Source organism: Microcebus murinus, chromosome 12 (assembly GCF_040939455.1).
Source record: "Microcebus murinus isolate Inina chromosome 12, M.murinus_Inina_mat1.0, whole genome shotgun sequence".
NCBI classification, from domain to species: Eukaryota; Metazoa; Chordata; class Mammalia; order Primates; family Cheirogaleidae; genus Microcebus; species Microcebus murinus.
The window spans coordinates 59,115,346-59,136,561 of NC_134115.1; the positions used below are offsets into that span (position 1 = coordinate 59,115,346).

Genomic DNA, 21,216 nt, shown 5'->3' on the forward strand with positions numbered 1-21,216 from the left:
ATTTCTCTCTCTCTCTGATAAAATTAGAATATCATTATTTGGCAAATCCCAAATTAAATGAGATCTAGGCTATGACTATCAGTAGCCATTGTCACAAGAAAATAAATAACTGAAGATGCTGTGCCTCCTAATGATGGAAAATCTGACACCACATATGTGCCTATTCTGCCAAAAACTCAAACATAAATCAAAGCAAGCATCTAGTAAACAGGTTTTAGGTAATATAGAGGCCTGTGGAAAATGTTAATTAACACCACATGGGAATACAATAAGCAAAATCAGAGTGTGGGAGACTCAACTGACAAGATAACCTGTTTTCTTAAACAAATATATTTCAAGCAAAAAAGAAAAGGGAAGAAAATCTACAGCTTAAAAGAAACTCAAGACACATAAACCAAATACAACTATGTGCCAGTTTTGGATTCTCACTCAAGCAAACCAAGTTTTTAAAATAATTATGAGACAATCAGGAAAATTTAAACATTGACTGGATAATAGGTGATATTAGACATTGTTAAGGTTTTAGGTGTGGTTATGATTTCATGGTAATTTTTAAAATCTTTCTCTTTTACAGATACACACTGAAATATTTGTGGATGAAATATCACTGCTAGCATTTGCTTCAATATACTCCAGTGTGGGCAACGAAAAGTACAGAGGTATAAATGAAACAAGAGTGGGCATGAGTTTGTGATTGCTGTAGCTACATAATTTGTAAGTTCAGGTTTGTTATTCTAGCCTGTCCCCTTCAGTATATGACTTTTTTTTTTTTTTTTTTTGAGACAGAGTTCTTACTCTGTTGCCCGGGCTAGAGTGCCATGGCATCAACTTAGCTCACAGCAACCTCAAACTCCTGGGCTCAAGCGATCCTTCTGCCTCAGCCTCCAGAGTAGCTGGGACTACAGGCACGCGCCATCATGCCCAGCTAATTTTTTCTATATATATTAGTTGGCCAATTAATTTCTTTTTATTTATAGTAGAGAGGGGGTCTTGCTCTTGCTCAGGCTGGTTTCAAACTCCTGACTTCGAGCAATCCGTCAGCCTCAGCTTGCCAGAGTGCTAGGATTACAGGTGTGAGCCATCGCGCCCGGCCTGTAGCTGTTGTTTTACTCTGATGTTTCCTGAAAACTTTTGTGAACAGGTATGATAAAAAATCGCAAGAGATTCATGAAAAAGTCTCTGACAAGTACAGGTTTCTGATAACTTTAAGATAATAATATTGTACTGGATAAGAATGTCCAGAACTCTAGTGGAAAACTGATGGATGCATAAACCTGCTAACCCAAAATCAAGCAAAACAAAACTTAATTACATTACTGAATTAACTGATTAGAGTAATTATCCATTGAACAAAGTCTAGACTCCTCAGTCGGATATTCAAGACTTTCCATATCGAGATACACAAGCATTCTCCCACTCCCTTTTCCTAAGAGGAATAGGTGTTTAATAGTACATCGAGGATACATAGAGGCTACATGCACCAAAGAGCCTTGGTGGCGAAACCCTGCCTCAGGCCCTATACCCTTGTCAGAGGGCCGTGTATGCCCGGGTGACACGCCTTCTTTGGGTGTGAGGCAGAATTTCGGTGGAAGGAATACTGAGAGTATCACTGAGGTTAGGTGAAGGAGAGAAGCCTCTTTGGTTCGGCCCTGGAACTAAGAGTTCTCAGGCAAAGCTGCACTGTGATCTCAAGCAGGTCAGACTCTGTCAGGTTCAGTGGCTCCACGTGTAAACCTCGGGAGCTGGCAGAGGCGTTCTAAGGACCCTTCCAGCTCTGACATCCTCTGACTCCACTCTTGAAGAGGCTGGCCGGTGGACTCTGACAGAAGCCTACACAGCTGAGCCGTAACAAAGAGCCCGAGTATGGGGCACGTTCCCGCCCCCGGGAGGTTTTGGAAACTTTACGGAACAGAGGGTGGGGCTTTAGCGTGCCGCAGCCAATCACCAAAGGGCCGGGGCGCCGGGGGCGGAGCCTTGCGCTAGCTGCTGCAGCGGCTGCGGCGGCCCGGCTGGGTCCGAGCATCCCGCTGCTCCGGACCCGCCCGGCCGGGACATGGCGACTGTCCGGGCTTCCCTGCGAGGCGCGCTGCTGCTTATGCTGGCCATGGCGGGGGTCGCGGAGGTGGCAGGGGGCCTGCCCCCTGGCAGTGCGGGTGAGTAACCTCTGGAGCAGCGGTTCGGGGCAGTCTGGAGCGGCCGCCTCAGCGCTCCAAGATGGCGCGGGGCAGGGGGCGGGGGTGCGCGCGACCCCCAGACCCAGCCCACGGCCGGTGACCCCGTGTCCCGAGGTCTCTGCAGTCCGGAGAGGGGTGCCGAGGCGGGGCGAGTGTGGACCTCTTTCCGTCCCGAAGGTCTTCTGACCTGGGAGCAGTGACCTGGGTTCGAGGCCTTGCTCTGTCGCCTTCCGACATGGGCCCCCTGCTTGGGCTTGACCCCCTTGCCTGGTTCAGGTCCCTGTCAGAAAAGGATAAAATGCCGTCGCTCAGGATGGTCGCGAGGGTTGGATGGGATTTAGGGTGTGCAGCCGCCTTACCGTCGCCCCCGCCAGTTATTGTTACTTGTTACTTCACCCTCACTTGGTTCAGAAGTGCCGACCTTGGCGGTGAGCACTGGTGGCCTGCCTGGTGGGTGCACTGTATGTCAGAGGTAGGGCTGGGCTCTGGCGAGAGACGTTGTGAGTCAACCCTGCCCTCTGGGGGCTGGCAGGCTTGAGGAGTTTTATTCTTGCTTTAGAGAAATTAAACCAAGTGTAGACAGGACACTGTTCATTGCTTATTAATTGTCTCCCAGTTGCTGGGCTTTCCGAGTTGACGCTGACTTCTGCCCTCCAGGAGCTCTCTGGCTAGGAGGTGGGATACAACAGGAGCTTGAATTAACTCGAATTCAAGGCAGAAGTGTCCAGAGAAGATGAAGAGCTATGTATGGGTAGACAGAGAGAGAGCAAGAGAGCGCGAGGGCGCTGTGACATCCACCTAGGATGAGAGGAAAATTGAGTAATTCTCCCTATCTGTACTAGACATTACAAGATAGTTGAGATTTGTACGCGCAAAAGTGGTGAAGTGCATTGCGTTTAGAGAAGGACACCTAAACAAAGCAAAGTCAATCCCAGCAAGGTTTTAAGTCAGTCCCTACAAAGTCTTAAGGTAGTTTACAATGTCAAAATAAAGATTAAAAAAGAAAGACATTTAAAGAAGGGGGAGAGTTGTGTCAGGAAGCTAGGATAAGATTTAACTAACTGGGTACTAAATTTAGCTGTAAATTAGCCCAGAAACCAAAGAAAAAAAGAGAGAGAAAATGCTGTGTTTTCTTGGCTAAATCAGATTACTTTTCTCACTGTTAAAATAAAAGAAATTGAACTAAAAAGCACTTACAAAGTTATGGCCCATAGAATACTAGTTGTTCATTCTCCTCCCACAACTGACCAGTCAGTTCTGTGGGAGATAGAGTGGAGTGATGAAGAAAACTTGAGCAAGTTACTTTGCATTAATCTTTTTGTGCTCTATTATCCACACTTAATATATATGGTACCTTATAGATTTTTATTGTGAGAATCAAGGTTATATGTATACACTATTTAGCATAGTAAGCACTGAAATGTTAGCTATCTAAGTATGTTTGGGAAACACTACACATCATACTCTGTCTTATAAATTCACAAAACACGCTAGATTCATGATAAAAGGTCCAAGGATTCGTATGGCTAAAACAAAACTTGTTTTCTGGGGGAATAGGGAATGACTGCTAATGGGTATTAAGTTTCATTATGGAGTAATGAAAATGTTCTACAATTGGATAGTGGTGATGGTTGCACAACTCTGTGAACATACTAAAAGCAACTGGATTGTACACTTTAAAAGGGTGAATTTCATGATATGTGAATTATATCTCAACAAAATTGTTATAGAAAGAAAGATACTTGTTTGCTCATAAAACTCTTTTTTGTTCATAACATCTAAACCACACTTTAGAAAATGCTAGACTAGTTGATTTCTAATGGCCCTTCCAGCTCTTAAAGTCCATGACAACATATAGTTTACATTGTTTGATAAAAAGAAAAAATTGCAATTTTGATCTGAAAGTGAGACTTGTGTCTTGTACTAAATTCCAGGAAGTTTTCTTGGTTCCTTACATAAAGGACATTGAGTAATATAATGGACAAAGGCTTCCACTGTGAATTTGTAGAAAGTACAGAAAATGTTCTTCAATCCTAAACAGAAATTGAAAACACAATATAAAATTGTATTTTAATGAAGGCCTGGCTTGTATTCCTACTCAGATAGTCTTTTTTCCCCTTTCTTTACCCCCATCCAAGGTTGGGTACATCTGTCTCCTCTGTTATAAGGCTTTGCAGGTCACTGAGTCTGCCTACTGTGCAGCTGTATAAGTCTCATCTGCCCTGACTATTCCTATTCCTGGGGGATGGAGGCGAAGGAGTGCCTGCTCAATGATTATTTCTTTGGAAGGTGGGAAGGAACCCTTTCTTGCAGTCTCAGGATCTGTGTTTCATGGGACCTGATAATAACTGTTTCTTTTTTTTTTTTTTTTTTTTTTTGAGACAGAGTCTCGCTTTGTTGCCCAGGCTAGAGTGAGTGCCATGGCGTCAGCCTAGCTCACAATAACTGTTTCTATTTAAGATGTTTTGTAATAGTACAAAAGAGGGAAAGATGTAATATTAAGGGCCAGATTTCAACAAGTTGACATTTAAGGAATTATGTAATAGTAAGCCTAGAATCCTGACAAAGAATGTAATGAATTTTAAGTTAGAAAGATCAAACACCTATCTGGAGGAAAATAATAAGAAACAGATTCTCTTCCCAAAGAAGTATCTTGGCCCATACTGTAGAAAGAGCTAGGATTGGTGATAGATCAGATCTAACAGTTTATTCTGGTATGCCACCAAAAGTTGCAATCTTGTATCCATAGATTTAAGCAATCTTTCATTAGTCATACTTTTCATTGTATGCCACTTATAGAAGAAAATGGGAAGATGTCAGGGAGGTGGTTTTTATATACTATTAATACAGTTTTTAAAAGAACAAAACAGATACCATGGGATTTGTTTATCCCCAAAATACTGAGTGCTCACTATATGTCAGTCACTGTTCTAGGTACAGAGCTGCTTACATTCTAGGGGAGGGGAGATAGATAATAATAGTTAAATAAAATGATTTCTGGCTATGGTAAGTATGCTATGAAGGAACTAAACCGTATGGTAACAGAATTCTGTGAGTGGAGGGGGAATGATTCTTTACATAGGGTTAACAGAGATCTGAAACCTGATAAAGTGCTATCCTTATGAGAAACAGGGTGGGTTCCAGGAAGTGCAGAGGCCTTAAAGCATAAGGAACAGAAGGGCTATATGATTGGAACATAGTGAATGAGAGAGTAGGCTAGGGCTAGATGGTACCGACCCTTGCAAGAAACCACTTAAGTATTGTAGATTTAATCCTGTGCCTGGATAGAAACCAATAGAATTTTAAGTAAGAGTGGTATGATTTGATTTATATTTTAGATCACTTGCTGTTGAATGGAAAAAGAAATTATTATAGTGGGGTAAGAGTAAAAGCAGGTTGGCTAGAAGCCCATTGCAGTAGTCCAAGCAGGAGATATTGGTGACTCAAGAGTTGGAATGGTGGTGGAAACAGAAGAGTAGATATTCAAAATATATTGCTGATGGCTTGGATCTGGAAAGTGAAGGAAGAAAGAATTAAGGATTATTCATAGTTTTTTTTATCTTGAGCAATGTAATAAAAGTTGATGGCATTTACTACTAAGTAGGAAATATGGGGGAGGAGCAGGTTGGAGAAGGGTTGGCGGATGAAGCAGGGAGAGAATCAAACGTTCCATTTTTGTGTATGTTTAAGATGAACATTAGTAATAATTGCCCCAGATGCATTGCATATGAAGCTAAATTTCATGCCTGTGAGTAATCCATTTGGCGTATATTAAGCTGTTAATAGTGCTAGGCACTGTGATAGGCAGAGGTATAAAGTGGTAAGCAAAAATAGACATGGTCTCTGCTTTCACAGGCTTACAGTTTAGTGGGAAATTCAGACATGAAATATCACCAAAAATATATATAATATCTACATTGCTACTATTATATGTTTATATTAGTACATATCTGTTTCTATACTAAATCTGAAGAATATATTTGAGGAAAAGTCATGTGATTTCATCAAGTATATAACACATAATATGATGGATGCTATAAAGCACATAGATAACATGAACAAACTACAGGATAAGTGTAGTGTTAAGAGATGCATTTTGACCATGGGGTATACCACTGGGAGCCATACTTTTAGATTCTTTGTTTAGAGATGGGAGCCCTGCAGCACAGAGTGGGGTGGGCAGTTGTCCAAGACTGTTACCATCTGGGATAGAACTTCAGAAGAGTCATTTGTTTCAGTTGTTTCAAAATGATGCCTGTCTGGGTTAAGGCTCTTTTGACCCCAAGGAACAGAAATAACATATCTCAGCATTAGGGGGCTAGTTATGCAGCATCTAACAGGAAATCACATGGAAATCCAAGGGTAGAGAATTTAGCACACTCTACCTCAGGGACTAGAAAGTTGCTAGGAACCAAGATTGCTTTTAGAAGACAGTCTTTCTCTAATCTCTCATGACTTCTCTCTGTGCATCTCTTGCATTTTTCTCTTCCTATTTTTGCTCATGGTTTCCACACTTCCATAAAACTTCAGCTTCCCCAGCCCCAACTTTTCTTGACCTTCTAGCTGCAGAGCCTACCACCAAGAGGCTGCTTGCTTATGTTTCACCTAAGAATATGATTTGGTCCAGTTTATCTTTTGACCTAAGCCAAAAAAAAATCATATGATGTTTGCTAAATTATAGGTGAATTACCATGTGAAAAGTGGTTCTTAAGTAGTACAGTGAGAAAAATAAAATTTTGTGTACTTTTTTCCTGTTAAAAAGGCATTATTATTTATTAATCAATGAATAAAATTTTTTGAGCTAAGCACTGTGTTAAGTGTCCAAAGAAGCTTACAGTCAATCTGGACATACCAAAAGAACCCACATGAAATGATTAGAGAAGAATTAAATATTTAAGTTACCAGTTCTGACTAGAATAGTAGGGTCTTAAATAACTAGAAAATCAATGTGGCCTAGAGTTGTTGGAGAAGAAAGCCTTACTAAGAGTTGAGATGGGATTTAAGCCTTGAAATATGTTTGGGATTTAAGTCATCAGGGAGGGGGCACCAAGCATTTCAGGCAGAAGACTGTGTTCCAGGCAAATGTCGATTTCCTTGCTGAAAGTATTGAAAGTTTAGGGAAGGGAAAGCTAGAGAAAGATTTAGAAAATTCAGAATTGGAATAGCAGGAAACTATTGTAGGCCCTTGATTAGAAGAGTGACATCCTAAAAGGTCTGTTAAAAAAAAAAAGTAATCTGGCAGTCATATTGGTACTAGAATGGATGAATGTAATTGGCTACTACAGCAGTACAATATAAGGCAAGCAATGGAGAAGGATACCTGTAACTTGCAAATGATTTCAGAAAAACCCAATATATATATCTTTACATACATACAGACAAAGCAGTATGACAAGATGTCAGCAGTGTTAAATGGAAGTGGAAGGTCTATGGGTAATCATTTTACTGTCTGGCTCTTCTTTGGCTGTCTATGTATTTTATATAGATATATACACATATATTTTTAAAGGGATAAATGTGAAAATTGCATGAATGTATTTATACATTAAAGTTGCAGTTGTCATTTAAATGTTTTTAAAGTGATTTCCAAGTTGTTTTGAAAATAAAAATTTGATTAAAAATAAGATTTCACGTAAATAATAAGACCGGATTTTTTTTTTCTGTTTGAGATTCAATTTTTTTTTTATTTCCGCATATTATGGGGGTACAGATTTTAAGGTTTCAATAAATGCCCTTTCTCCCCTCCCCCCACAAGTCTGAGTGTCCAGCATGACCATCCCCCAGATGTTGCACATCTCACTTATTATGTATATATATATATATACCCGCCCCCTCCCCCCTGCCCAATACCCTATTACTGTAGTACCTATGTGTCCACTTAGGTGCTACTCAGTTAATACCAGTTTGCTGGTGAATATATGTGGTGCTTATTTTTCCATTCTTGGGATACTTCACTTAGTAGTATGGGTTCCAGCTCTAACCAGGAAAATATAAGATGTGCTATATCATCATTGTTTCTTAGAGCTGAATAGTACTCCATGGTATACATATACCACATTTTATTAATCCACTTTTGGATTGATGGGCACTTGGGCTGTTTCCACAGCCTTGCAATCGGATTTTTAAATTAATGTATCTTTTTTATTTAGAATGCCCTTTTTCCAGTATCAGCTCAAATTTAGTTTTTTCTCCTCAATAGTGTGTGATATATATGTACACACACACACACAAATATATATATATATATATATATATGTATATATACATATCCTGCTTTAGTTGTTCTTTAGGAAGACATTAATTAGGGAGAATCTTTATTATTTTTAGAGAAGAAAACAAGAATAGCTTTTCATTAACCAAAATGAATTATAGCTTTTGGGAGGTTTCTGTGGCAAAATCCCTTTCAACTTCAAAAATCCTATAATTCTATGAATATTTCTTATTTTTAGAGTAGGGTGTGTATTTGTTTTTTTAAATGCTAGTTGGCTTTAGAAGCTGCATTTTTCTTCATGTGGCTGAAGCATGTGCTTCCTGCTTACTTGCCTATCTTTAGTACACATGTGGCCAAAACCAAGCATCCAAACCTTGATGTTTCTAATTATTGGATAACTCTGCTTGCATATTTGCAGGCTACACTAATACCTTCTTAAATCCAAAAATGTGGCCTCTACTAATCAATCTTTGGTTTTTATTAATTTTATACTCACAGACTCTTGGAGTCAGAATGCAAGATATGACATTCATCCTAATGTTTTTAATTAGGATAATTTTTTATTTTCATGTCAATATCAGGTTTTATTTTGAACTGTTTTACCTTTATCTGTTCAATTCCATTTTATGAGAATAAGCAGTTTTAAATTATTATTCTTTTTTTTCTCAGACTTGAACCAGTTTATATAAATTATTATTCTTAAAGAACATATTAGGATCAAATTATAAAACCAAAATATTTCTAGAATTCCTTGTCTTCTCTTATAGAAAACATTACGCCTCAGGGAGTTTTTTTGTAGTGTAATAGTTGAATGACCCAATTAATCCATTGTAGTTGCTCCAAAAAAGATAAAGGCCTGTAATTGCCACATTAATTGCCTTTGAATTCTTCTCCCTTTCTTAACAAGGCATTTGAATTGATGTCTATTTGTAGACACTTATTTCTTGAAAAATATACAGTGTTCTAATAATTTTTGTTTCAAAGGAAGAAAAATATATATTAATACAATAATGCCTAAGGTTAAAAATAGGGTGTGGAAAATATGATGGAGCAGAGCTCCCCTAGCCTGTTCGTGGTGGGTGGCAGTTCTCTCAAGGGAGGACATCTGCTATTAGAGAGGAATGCTTGGTTGGGAGGGAGAAAGGGGTTATTACCAGAAGACTCCAGGCTGTCCTCTTTCATTCCATTTTGTCAGAAATATCAAAAAGGCTTTTGGAAAGACTAGAAGGAAAATACACAAAAATGTCAACAGAGATTGTGGCAGGACAGTGGGAGTATAAATACTTTTTCTTCTTATTTTCTAAATTTTTGAGGGTTTTTTTAATGAAAAAAAGAATTACTATAAAATTTTAACTATGGGAATCACTCCCCTATAAATTTGGCCTTCATAATTAAATAGATAAAAGTAGGCTTTTATATTTATATTTTTAATAAAACCTTCTGTTGTTGGTGGTGTTTTAATTACAGCACATTTTGTATTACTGTTCTAAATAGACCTTTGCTCCAAGAAACTATTTGTCAAAAATCCCTAAGCCAAAATCAGACTCCTGATAGTTTACTTTTTGTTAAGCCTTTTTGTTTATTGGGACCATATGTTATCCTCAGTTATCCTTGCTCATGATCAGCTGGATTTTATGCTCTCATTTGAGCTTTGCAGTGGTCCCCAACCATTTTGGTACCAAGGGCCAGTTTCATGGAAGACAATTTTTCCATGGACAGTGGTCGGGGGGACGTGGAGCTCAGGTGTTGATGTGAGGATGAGGAGCTGCTGTATAGATTGGCTTCACTAGCTTATCTGCTGCTCACCTCCTGCTATGGACACACACTCCCCACCTTCCTAAGTTTGGGAGTGGAGTACAGAGCTCTGTGGCCCAGTCCTTAATAGGCCACGGACCAGTATCATGGGGTTGGGCACTGCAGTGTTAGAGGATAGTAGAAAGCACCAACTTCTCGAGCACTTCAAAAGAGAGCTTCAGTATCACACAAGACAGCATTTTTTCCCTGCCTGCCCTCACATTCTGATGAGGCTGGGGATATAGCAAAGTATTAGGAGATGGGAGTAGCTTGGTATGGCATTGCACTTTTGTGAGAAAGCTGCATGAGTACTTGGGCTCACCCTTGGGTTGGTGCTTCATAGAAAGTAACTATAGCTTTACAGTCAAGGTACTTTTTTCTTCTTCTGAAACTTAGGGAAATTTTTATAGTTCTTCAGAATTTTTTAAGTCAAATGTTTAGAATTTCAAGACATCTTTTTCCTTAGAAAGTATTAGAAAGCCAGCTCCTTAACAGTCTTTTGTGAAACTAAACTATAGTAATATGCCAATAATATCATAGACCCTGTCATTGTTTTTTTTTCATTTTTTAAAATTAACAAATAATATTTGTATGTATTCATGGGGTACATAGTGACATTTCAGTACATAAAATGACTAGTGATCAGATCAGGGTAGTGAGCATATTCATGATCTCAAATTTTTTTTTTAATTGGGAACATCCAATACCCTCTTTCTAGCTATTTGAAACTGTATAATGTGTTATTAACTATATTCATCCTACTGTAGCATAGAAAGCTAGAACTCATTCCTCCTATCTAGCTGTAATTTTGTTTCCTTTAACAAATCTCTCCCTATCCCTCCCTTCCCTCCACCTTTTTCAGCCTTTAGTATTCTCTGTTCTACTTTTTACTTCTATGAGATCAATATTTTTTAGCTTCCATGTGTGAGTGAGAACATGTAATGTTTAACTTTCTGTTCCTGGTTTATTTCACTTAACATAATGTCTTCCAGTTCTAACCACGTTGCCACGAGTGACAGGATTTCATTCTTTTTATAGCTGAATAGTATTCCATTGTGTATATATACCACATTTTCTTTATCCATTCATCTGTTGTTGGACACCTACGTTGCTTCCATATCTTGGCTATTGTGAATGGTGCTGCAATAAATGTGGGGGTGCAGATGCTTCTTTAATATAATTATTTCCTTTCTTTAGGTAAAATTCCCAGTAGTAGGATTACTGAATCATATGGTAGTTCTATTTGTCATTTTTTGAAGAACCTCCATACTGTTCTCTAATATGGCTATACTAGTTTACATTCCCACCAACAATGTTTAAGAGTTCTCTTTTTTCCACATCCTCACCAGCATTTGTTATTTTTTTATCTTTTTGATAATAGCTATCTTAACTGGGGTGAGATGATACCTCATGGTGGTTTTGATTTGCATTTCCCTGATGATTAGTGATGTTGAGCTTTTTTTCATATACTTATTGGCCATTTGCATGTCTTCTTTTGAGAAATGTCTTTTTAACTGGATTTTTTTCTTTTTTTGCTGTAGAGATGTTTGTGTTCTTTGTATATTCTGAATTTTAACTCCCTGTCACATGAGTAGTTTGCAAATATTTTTTCCCATTCTGTAGGCTGTCTTTTCACTCTGTTGATTGTTTCCTTTGCTGTGCAGAAGCTTTTTAGTTTGATATAATCACATTTGTTTATCTTTGGTTTTGTCACCTGTGCTTTTAAGATCTTATTCATAAGATCTTTCTCCAGGCCCATGTCCTGAAGTGTTTCCCCTATGTTTTCTTCCACTAGTTTTATCATTTCAGGTTTTACATTTAAGTATTTGACCCATTTTGAGTTGATTTTTGTATAGAGTGAAAAGTGGGGGTCAAATTTCATTCTTTTGCATATGGATATCCAGTTTTCCTAGCACCATTTATTGAAGAGACTGTCCTTTCCCCAGTGAGTGTTCTTAGCACCTTTGTCTAAAATCAGTTGGCTGTAGATATGTGGATTAATTTGTGGGTTCTCTATTCTGTTCCATTGGTCTGTGTGTCTGTTTTTATGCCCATACAATGCTGTTTCAGTTACTGCAGCTTTGTGGTATGTTTTGAAGTCTGGTAGTGTGATACCACCAACTTTTTCTTTTTGTTCAGGATTGCTTTAGCTATTCAGGGTCTTTGTAGTTCCTTACAAATTTTAGGATTGTTTTTTCTATGTCTGTGAAGAATGTCATTTGATAGGGATTACATTGAATGTATAGATTTATTCTGGGTAGTATTGTCATTTTAACAAAATTAATTCTTCTAATCCATGAGCCTGAGATTGTTTTTCTATTTGTTTGTATCTTCTTCAGTTTCTTTCATCAGTGTTTTGTAGTTTTCCTCGTAGAGGTCTTTCACCTCCTTGGTTAAATTTATTCCTAGGTATTTTTTTTTTTTTGGTACCTATTTTAAGTGGGATTGCCTTCTTGATTTCTTTTTCAGCTAGATCATTATTCATGTATAGAAATACTATTGGTTTTTGTATGTTAATTTTGCATCCTGCAACTTTACTGAATTTATTTATCAGTTCTAAGAGTTTTTTGGTAGAGTCTTCAGGTTTTTCTAGATATAAGATCATGTCATCTGCATGCAGGGACAATTTGACTTCCTCCTTTCCAATTTGTATGCCCTGTATTTCTTTCTCTTGCCTAATTGCTCTGGCTAGGGCTTCACTGACATCATTGTTTTATGAAGAAACGATTTCTAGTTTTGAACTTAGACGCCTTGTTGGTAAGAGCTAAAAAAGCCTTCTTTTATTTATTTGTTTATTCATTAATTTCTCCCCAATATCAGTCCTACTTTCAATCAAAAAAGCTCTGCTTACACTTCATTTGAAGAGAGGATTATGTTGCATATATATATATAGAGAGAGAGAGAGAGAAACACACACACACTCATATATAGATTAAATATATATAATATAAAAATATGCATTTTAAACCATTTAACAGATATAGCTGCCTGAAATATAATATTTTTACCTCCTTGTATCTTTTGGTTTACCAGTCCTAGACAGCCTCTGATCATTCCAGCTATATCCTCTTTCCAGTCTTCTATACTCTAAAATAGTTACATGCCTCTACTGATTATCTATAGCCGATTTATGAATTCCTCTGGACCCATAATGCTTCTTGGCAGCCTTCCTCCTTTTCTCTAATTTTGATGTTTCTCAAACTGGCATTCCGAAATGTTAATAAAAGTGGCATGAAAAAAGTATTCTGTGCTCTGAGAAATCTATTGGTAGGTCCCTTTTTAGAAAATTAAAAATGCACATTAATATACAACAGACATTTCTGGTATAAAAGAAAAAAAATGCACATTAATGTATTAATAGCTTCACTAGGTACTTCAGCAAAGAAATCTGTTTAACTTTGTTTAATCCTTCATTTCCCAGTTTATTTAAGCATAAAACATTTTCTCTTGAGGCATAAATATTAACAGCCCATGAAGAGTATTCCTTTGAACACAGGTTTGAGAAACATTCATAGCTGTTTCTTTTTACTATTCTCTAGAATAAGTTTCAGACATCTACATTTTCAACTCAAGCCCCCAACTCTATTTTCAGACTTAGTTTCTATTTCACTGAGAAAATAGATGCTGCCAACTTCCCTCTTAACTTATCAATGTCCTTAAATCCTTTCCGCTAATCTAGATATTGTCCTCCCACCAGACTGTAACCTGAATGAAGTCAGAGAGCATAATTTTTGTTGACTATTGTATCCCTGTCCCTAAACACTATGCCTCTACTTGAACCTACATCCCCTTCCAGGAACTGCCTAATTTCTTTATATTCTGTTTCACCTCCAACTGTGTGTACTGTAACTCCAGTTCTGCGTCTGACCACCCAGAGTTGGCACAGATCCCACAAGTTAAAGGACATGGTCCCAAACAAGACTACCCTCACTCCAGACACCAACTTCACTCCAGTGGTCCCAAGCCACCCATAATTTTGACCAACTGGCTATAAATCCAGGTTTCTCATGACCCCTCACATTTGATAATTTATTAGAAACACTCACAGAACTCAGGGAAACACTATACTTAAAATTATAGTTGTATTATAAAGGATACAATTCAGGAGGACCAGCTAAATAAAGAGACTCATAGGGTGAGGCCTAGTGGGGAATGCAGAACTTCTGTGCCCTTTTCTCATGGTATTAGAGTGCATCATCTTTACAGTACATCAGTGTGTTCACCAACCAGGAAAGCGCCACTGAGCCTCTGTGTCCAGAATTTTTACTGGGATTTCATTACATAGGCATGATTGGTTGAATTACTGGTCAGGTGGTTGAACTCAATTTCCAGTCTCCCTCCTCCCATTGGAGATTGGGAGGTCAGGTTGATATGATGTGGCTCAAAGCCCCAACCCTCTAAACACATGGCTGGTCTTTCTAGTATTGCCAGCCCCCATCCTGAAACATCTAGGTCACCTCCTTAGCATAACAAAGATTCTCCATTACTCAGGAAATTCCATGGATTTAGAGTCTCCCTCCCAGGAACCAGGGAGAACAGCCAGTCAAATTCTTTCTTTCTTTTTTTTTTTTCCTCAGTTAAATTCTTTACTCTGCTACTCAAAAGTAGAACTCCTCAAAAGAATTGTTTATATATGCTTCTCTTGAATTCTCTCTTGAAATCACTACCAGGCTTTTACCCTCACCATTTCACATTGATAACACTTACTTAAGATTGTCATCAATATCCTTCACATTGTAAATACTGTGATCAATTTGAAATCCTGATTACTCAACAGCAGTATCCAACACAGTTAATATCTCCTTCTTGAATATTTTATTTATTTCACTTTTTGGACACCATTCCTTCTCTTAGTTGGCCACTCTCCCCCCATATCTAAAGGATGGAATGCAGCTCAGTCCTCAAATCTTTTCCCTGTTAGATGCTGTCATCTCATATGCTGTCATGGCTTTAAATGTCATCTACATAGGATGATACCCAAATTTGCATCTCCAGTTTAGAGTCTTCTCCTGGCCTCATATATCCAACCGCCTACTCAATATATCCATTTAGATATTTAATGGGCATCTCAAAATTATATGTAAAATTGGATTTCTGGTCATTTCCTCTCCCTCTGAAATCTTCTCCTTCCTAAGTCTTTTCCATTTCAGTTAATGTTATTTCCAGGTATTTCTATCTTCCCACTTCCCACTTCTTTGGACCAAAAACTTTAGAGTCATACTTGATTCTTTTTCTTCTGTATTCTGCATCCAACCCAATAGCATATTCTGTCAGCTTTATATTCATAATATATCCAGATTCTGACTACTTAATACCACCTACACTGCTACCACCCTAGTCCAGGATACTGATAATCTCTTCCAGTACTACTGCAATAGCCTATTGATGTTTCCTCTCTTACTCCTAGGTAGTATATTTTTTACACAAGAACCAGAATTGTCCTTTTCAAGTGTTATTCAGATTATGGCATCCCACTCAAAGTCCTTCAGTGGTTTTCCATGCTTCTCATAATAAAAGCCAAAGTCCTTACAATAGCCTATAGAGACCTGTATGATCTATTAATAGTAGTACCCCTCTCTGATATTAATGTGTTACTCTCCCAGTCGTTCTTTTCTAGCCACTTTACTTGATATTCTTTGAACACAACAGAAACTTTGCACTTGTTGTTCCTTCTGTTTGGAAAACTCAGTATAGTTTGTTCCCTCACTTCCTTTAAGGTTTCTGCTTAAGTGTCATCTTTTCAGTGAAGCTCTCCTAGCCTGCCCTGTAAAATACCTACCCACTCCCATACACACATGTTTCTTACGCTTTAATCTGCCTGCTTTATTTTTGCTGTAGCATTTACCACCATCCCACCTCTCTCTCTTCATACATATGTGTGTATGTAAATACATACACACATATTTATGTTTATTTAATATCTGTCTCCTTAATGTAATCTCTGTGGAGATAGAGACTCATGATTATTGAATGAATGAATCAATGCCTGGTACTTAATAAGCTGCTCATAATAAATATCTTGGAGGAAGAAGTATTTCCTGCTTCTTTCCAGGATAGTACCTTCTCATATATACTTGATTTTATCATCTTTGGACTCCTCTTGAGATATTGTTCTAACAGAAGAGCATTAGCTCTTCTGTCTGTAAAGGAGACTCTCAAGTCTTTCCCACTCCAAAAAAAAGGTGGGAGGGATCTTCCTGTGACCCTGCATCCTCCTGTAACTACTACTCTCTTTTCCCCTCCCATCACTGCCAAACTTCTTGTCTTTATTTGCTGTCTATACTTCCTCACCTCTAGTTTACTCTTTAGTATCATTCACTTCTATCAGCTCCACAGTAAGTACTTGTGAAGCTTCCAAGTGGCCTTCTAATTAGTAAACTCATTTTCTTTTTTCAGTATTCTGTCTAACTTCACCCTTGTGGCACAGGACACTAACTACTTCCTCTCCTGTGATGCCACTTTTGTAGTTGACCTACCTTTCTGACTATTCCATCGTAGTCTCTTTTTCTGTCTTTCTGTGTCTCAGATGTTACTATTCTTTAGAGTCTGGTGCTATGTTCACTTCTCATTAGAAACTCTCTGTAGGCAATTTCCATATACCTCCTTTATGCTGATAACTTCCAAATTTGGATCTTTAGGCTTGGATTTACCTATACTCGAGGCTTGAATTTCTGACTTTACTGGAATTTCTTTCTGGATGTCCTATAGGAACCCGAAGTTCAAATGTTCAAAACAAAATTCACTATATTTTTATCATTTGATTTTTTTTTGTTATAGGTATAATAATAGTCTGTAGTTCATAGAGTAATTATAGGGATTGAATAAGGTAATACATGAAACAAATTTAGTAGAATTCTGACACATAGAAAGCACACAATAAATAGTAGCTATTATTATTATATGGCAGTCTCCCATATTAGTCGCAAGCTTCATGAGGGTAGGGACCATGTCCTCAAACCTAACACTGTCCTTGACTTGCATTAGATGCTCAGGAAAGATTTGTTGAGTTAAAAAAAATGATGATAATAATGTATTGAATAAGCAGTTTCTGTAACCATCTGAATTAGCTTAGTCGCCTTGTTTATTTAACAATGGGACAACATTAGATGTTTATTTTTTCTCCGTAGGTGCATTGTGTTGTAGTCATTCAAAGGATAACCAAATGTGCCATGATGTATGTGAGCAGGTAAGTTTGCTTAATAATAGTAGAAGCTATTAGTTATGTAATTGTTTGTTAAGTATAATTATTTTGGAGAAATCTGTTCAATAGCACTTCAACCAAGTGATCATAGTTCACATCATAAGTAATGGGACAAATTAATGTGTCTGCTGACGTGATATACTGAGCGGGAACACAGTATCTTTTAAAGGATTCCTGCCAACAGTGCATAACCTAAATTATGAAGAAATAATTGGGCAAACCCAGATTGAGAGATATTCCTCAGAACGACTGCCTGTACTCAAAAATATCAGTGTTATAAAAACAAAGATAGGCTAAGACACTGTTCCAGATTAAAAGAAATTAGAGGCCGGGCGCGGTGGCTTATGCCTGTAATCCTAGCACTCTGGGAGGCCGAGGCGGGCGGATTGCTCAAGGTCAGGAGTTCGAAACCAGCCTGAGCAAGAGCGAGACCCTGTCTCTACTATAAATAGAAAGAAATTAATTGGCCAACTAATATATAGAGAAAAAATGAGCCGGGCATGGTAGTGCATGCCTGTAGTCCCAGCTGCTCGGGAGGCTGAGGCTGAGTTTGCTTGAGCCCAGGAGTTTGAAGTTGCTGTGAGCTAGGCTGATGCCATGGCACTCACTCTAGCCTGGGCAACAAAGTGAAACTCTGTCTCAAAAAAAAAAGAAATTAGAGAGACGTGACAATTAAATGCAATGTGTGCTCCTAGGTTTGATCCTAGAATGAAAAAAATATTGCTATAAAGGACATATTGGGATAAATTGGTGAAATTGGAATATGGACTGGATATTAGCTAATAGTTAATAGGTGAATCTTGGTGAAGACTATGTGGGTATTCATTGTGCTACTCTTAAAACTTTCTTGAGGGCCAGTGCGGTGGCTCATTTGGGTAATCCCAGCACTCTGGGAAGCCAAGGCAGGAGGATCACTAGAGCTCAGGAGTTCAAGACTAGCCTAAGCAAGAGCAAGGCCCCATCTCTACTAAATATAGAAAAATTAGCCAGGTGTGGTGGTGAACGCCTATAGTCCCAGCTATTGGGGAGGCTGATGCAGGAAAATTGAGCCCAGGAGTTTGAGGTTGCTGTGAGCTAGGCTGATGCCATGGCACTCTAGGAGAGCAACAGCGTGAGACTCTCTCAAAAACAAAAACAAAAACCTTTCTTGACCCTTCTGATGCTGGTTCCATTGAAGCAATACCTGTTCTTAAAGTCCTACCTTTCTCTCATCATCTTGGTCATATATTTATAGCCTGAGCACTTGAGCAACAATGGTCTCAGTCATCTTTTAGAGAAGTTTTCAAGTAATAACTTGGATTTTTATCTTGTCCTAAAACTGAGAGAGCTATCTCACTGGAACTATAACTTCTCTCATACAATACTGTGGACTAGAAAGATTTGCTAAGCTACTCTTTGATTATAAGACATGACAGTCATTCAGCTCATCTAAATAGCTACTGGAGGATTTGGAGACACGTCAAATCACTATTGTAAATTGTGTTTTCTGAAAATCTACTGCCAGAACAATAGCTTTTAAAAGCAAAAATGTCCTCTTGATGGTGTCACCATAAGGAAGCTTTTTAAGTAGCTCTGCTGCTTTTGGAAGCAGTATTTTCCTGACTTTTCACTTTTTTTCCTCTTTCTTTTTCTACTGAAGTTCCATAGGTTGAGTGATTTTTAAGAGGTATCATATAATCAGGCACCTACAGCAGGCAAGGTCAGATTTTTAAAAATCTGAAATGTTAGAAATCTTATAATTTAGCAAATTAATTGAATACTATAGTCACTCTAGTAAAGACTATTCTTCCCCAGCCAAGTTCTTAACAAATTGAGAAATAGGCAGATAGCTCCCAAAATATTACTTTTATTACTGGTTACACAGTTGCTGATTATGGTTTTTATCTCCAAACACACACTAAATGACAGAATTAGACTTATTCCTAGAGGAGGAGAAATAAGAGCTTGGTTGGTTACATATGTTCACTGTCCTACCAAACTCAACAGTCAGCCAATTCATTCATCCCAGTCATAGGAGAAGTGAATGAGGGATGTGGGGAGAGGCCAGGGCTGTTAAAACTAGTAGAAGCTCACTCCAAATGGAAGGAAATACTGTGAGTAAGGAATCATTATTTCTTCAAGCAGTAGGGAATGAAAACATGATGGTATTCTGATGACATTTAAGTTTTAAGTTGGGATGAATAGTAAGATTCTTGATGAATGTGGGAGGATGGGGAAAAGTTTTGGTTTGGAAGGAGCGTGAGTTGTTGAATTGTCAGTGAAAACCACTGTGTGAAGGAAGGCTGGGCGCCGTGGCTCACGCCTGTAATCCTAGCACTCTGGGAGGCTGAGGCGGGCGGATTGCTCAAGGTCGGGAGTTCGAAACCAGCCTGAGTGAGACCCCCGTCTCTACTAAAAATAGAAAGAAATTAATTGACCAACTAAAAGTATATATACAAAAAATTAGCCGGGCATGGTGGTGCATGCCTGTAGTCCCAGCTACTCGGGAGGCTGAGGCAGGAGTATCGCTTGAGCCCAGGAGTTTGAGGTTGCTGTGAGCTAGGCTGATGCCACGGCACTCACTCTAGCCTGGGCAACAAAAGTGAGACTTTGTCTCAAAAAAAAAAAAAAAAAACACTGTGTGAAGACAGTTGGACATCTAGAATTAAAACTTTTGGAAGTAGAATTTAGATAAGAAGTCAGGGCTGGTGGTTTATAATAGTTAACGAAGTAGGCCGGGTGCGGTGGCTCACGCCTGTAATCCTAACACTCTGGGAGGCCGAGGCGGGCGGATTGCTCAAGGTCAGGAGTTCGAAACTAGCCTGAGCAAGAGCGAGACCCCGTCTCTACTATAAATAGAAAGAAATTAATTGGCCAACTAATATATATACAAAAAATTAGCTGGGCATGGTGGCGCATGCCTGTAGTCCCAGCTACACGGGAGGCTGAGGCAGCAGGATTGCTTGAGCCCAGGAGTTTGAGGTTGCTGTGAGCTAGGCTGACGCCATGGCACTCACTCTAGCCTGGGCAACAAAGCGAGACTCTGTCTCAAAAAAAAAAAAAACAAAAAAAAAAAACAAAGTAAGTTACGGTGAGACTGTCAAGAGTGTCATATGCCAAAGAAAAGTCAAGAAAAGATCTGAGAAAAGGCCCTTAGTTTAAAAAAGAAGCCTGTTAGCGGAGATATTCCAGAGCAGGGACTTTTGTTTGCTTTGTTTATGCTGAATCCCCCGGTGCCTAGAACAGTGCCTAACATTCAAAACTCTCAATAAATATTTCCATATTGACTGGAGTAGTGGGACTAAAAGTCATACTGTAGGAATTTAAATTTTAAAATATATATATTTAATTAGGTAATTTTTCAGACTTACAAAAATTTATTCAGTTTTTATATATATCTTCCCAAGTATTATTATATTATGAATTCTTTGAATATAGGGTTTATGTCTTGTGTATCTATGCTGTACTTAAGCCCTTGCTCATGGAAGCTGATCAAGGAATGCTTGTGAGTTGATTGGTGAAAAAATGGATTCAATGAAAAGAAAAAGTTGGAGAAGTCAGTAAGTCAGTACAGGAAATGAAGATTTATTTCAAGACGAAAGGGCTTTGTTTGTTTGAAGACAAAGGAAAAAATGAGTTATGACAGGGAGGAGATAAGTATGAGTAAAAAAACTTCTCAGAATTTAGGATTATAAACCCTGTGATCTGATTATGTCTACCTTAAATGGAGTAGAAGTTTGGTTATTAAATTTTTTGCTCTGAAGTGATTTGTATAATCATAGTATATATACGAGTATATATTCTGAATAAGCATTCATCTTTCTTTATGATTATCAGTTGTTTAGTGATAAAGTGAC

General features: G+C 38.3%; 1 protein-coding gene across 3 annotated transcripts in view; it reads left to right on the plus strand.

Moving 5' to 3' along the window:
• The first annotated feature begins 1,957 nt into the window (after positions 1 to 1,957).
• RECK (reversion inducing cysteine rich protein with kazal motifs) overlaps positions 1,958 to 21,216 on the plus strand; it is an 80,552-nt gene continuing 61,293 nt past the window's right edge. The window contains exons 1-2 of one of the 3 annotated variants that reach the window (XM_012769965.2): positions 1,958 to 2,153; positions 17,307 to 17,365. In XM_012769965.2, the coding sequence (XP_012625419.2) occupies positions 2,054 to 2,153; positions 17,307 to 17,365 (159 nt within the window). In that variant the 5' untranslated portion in view covers positions 1,958 to 2,053. The remainder of the gene's footprint in view (positions 2,154 to 17,306; positions 17,366 to 21,216) is intronic. The other 2 variants (XM_012769966.2, XM_012769967.2) reach the window with 2 other exon arrangements.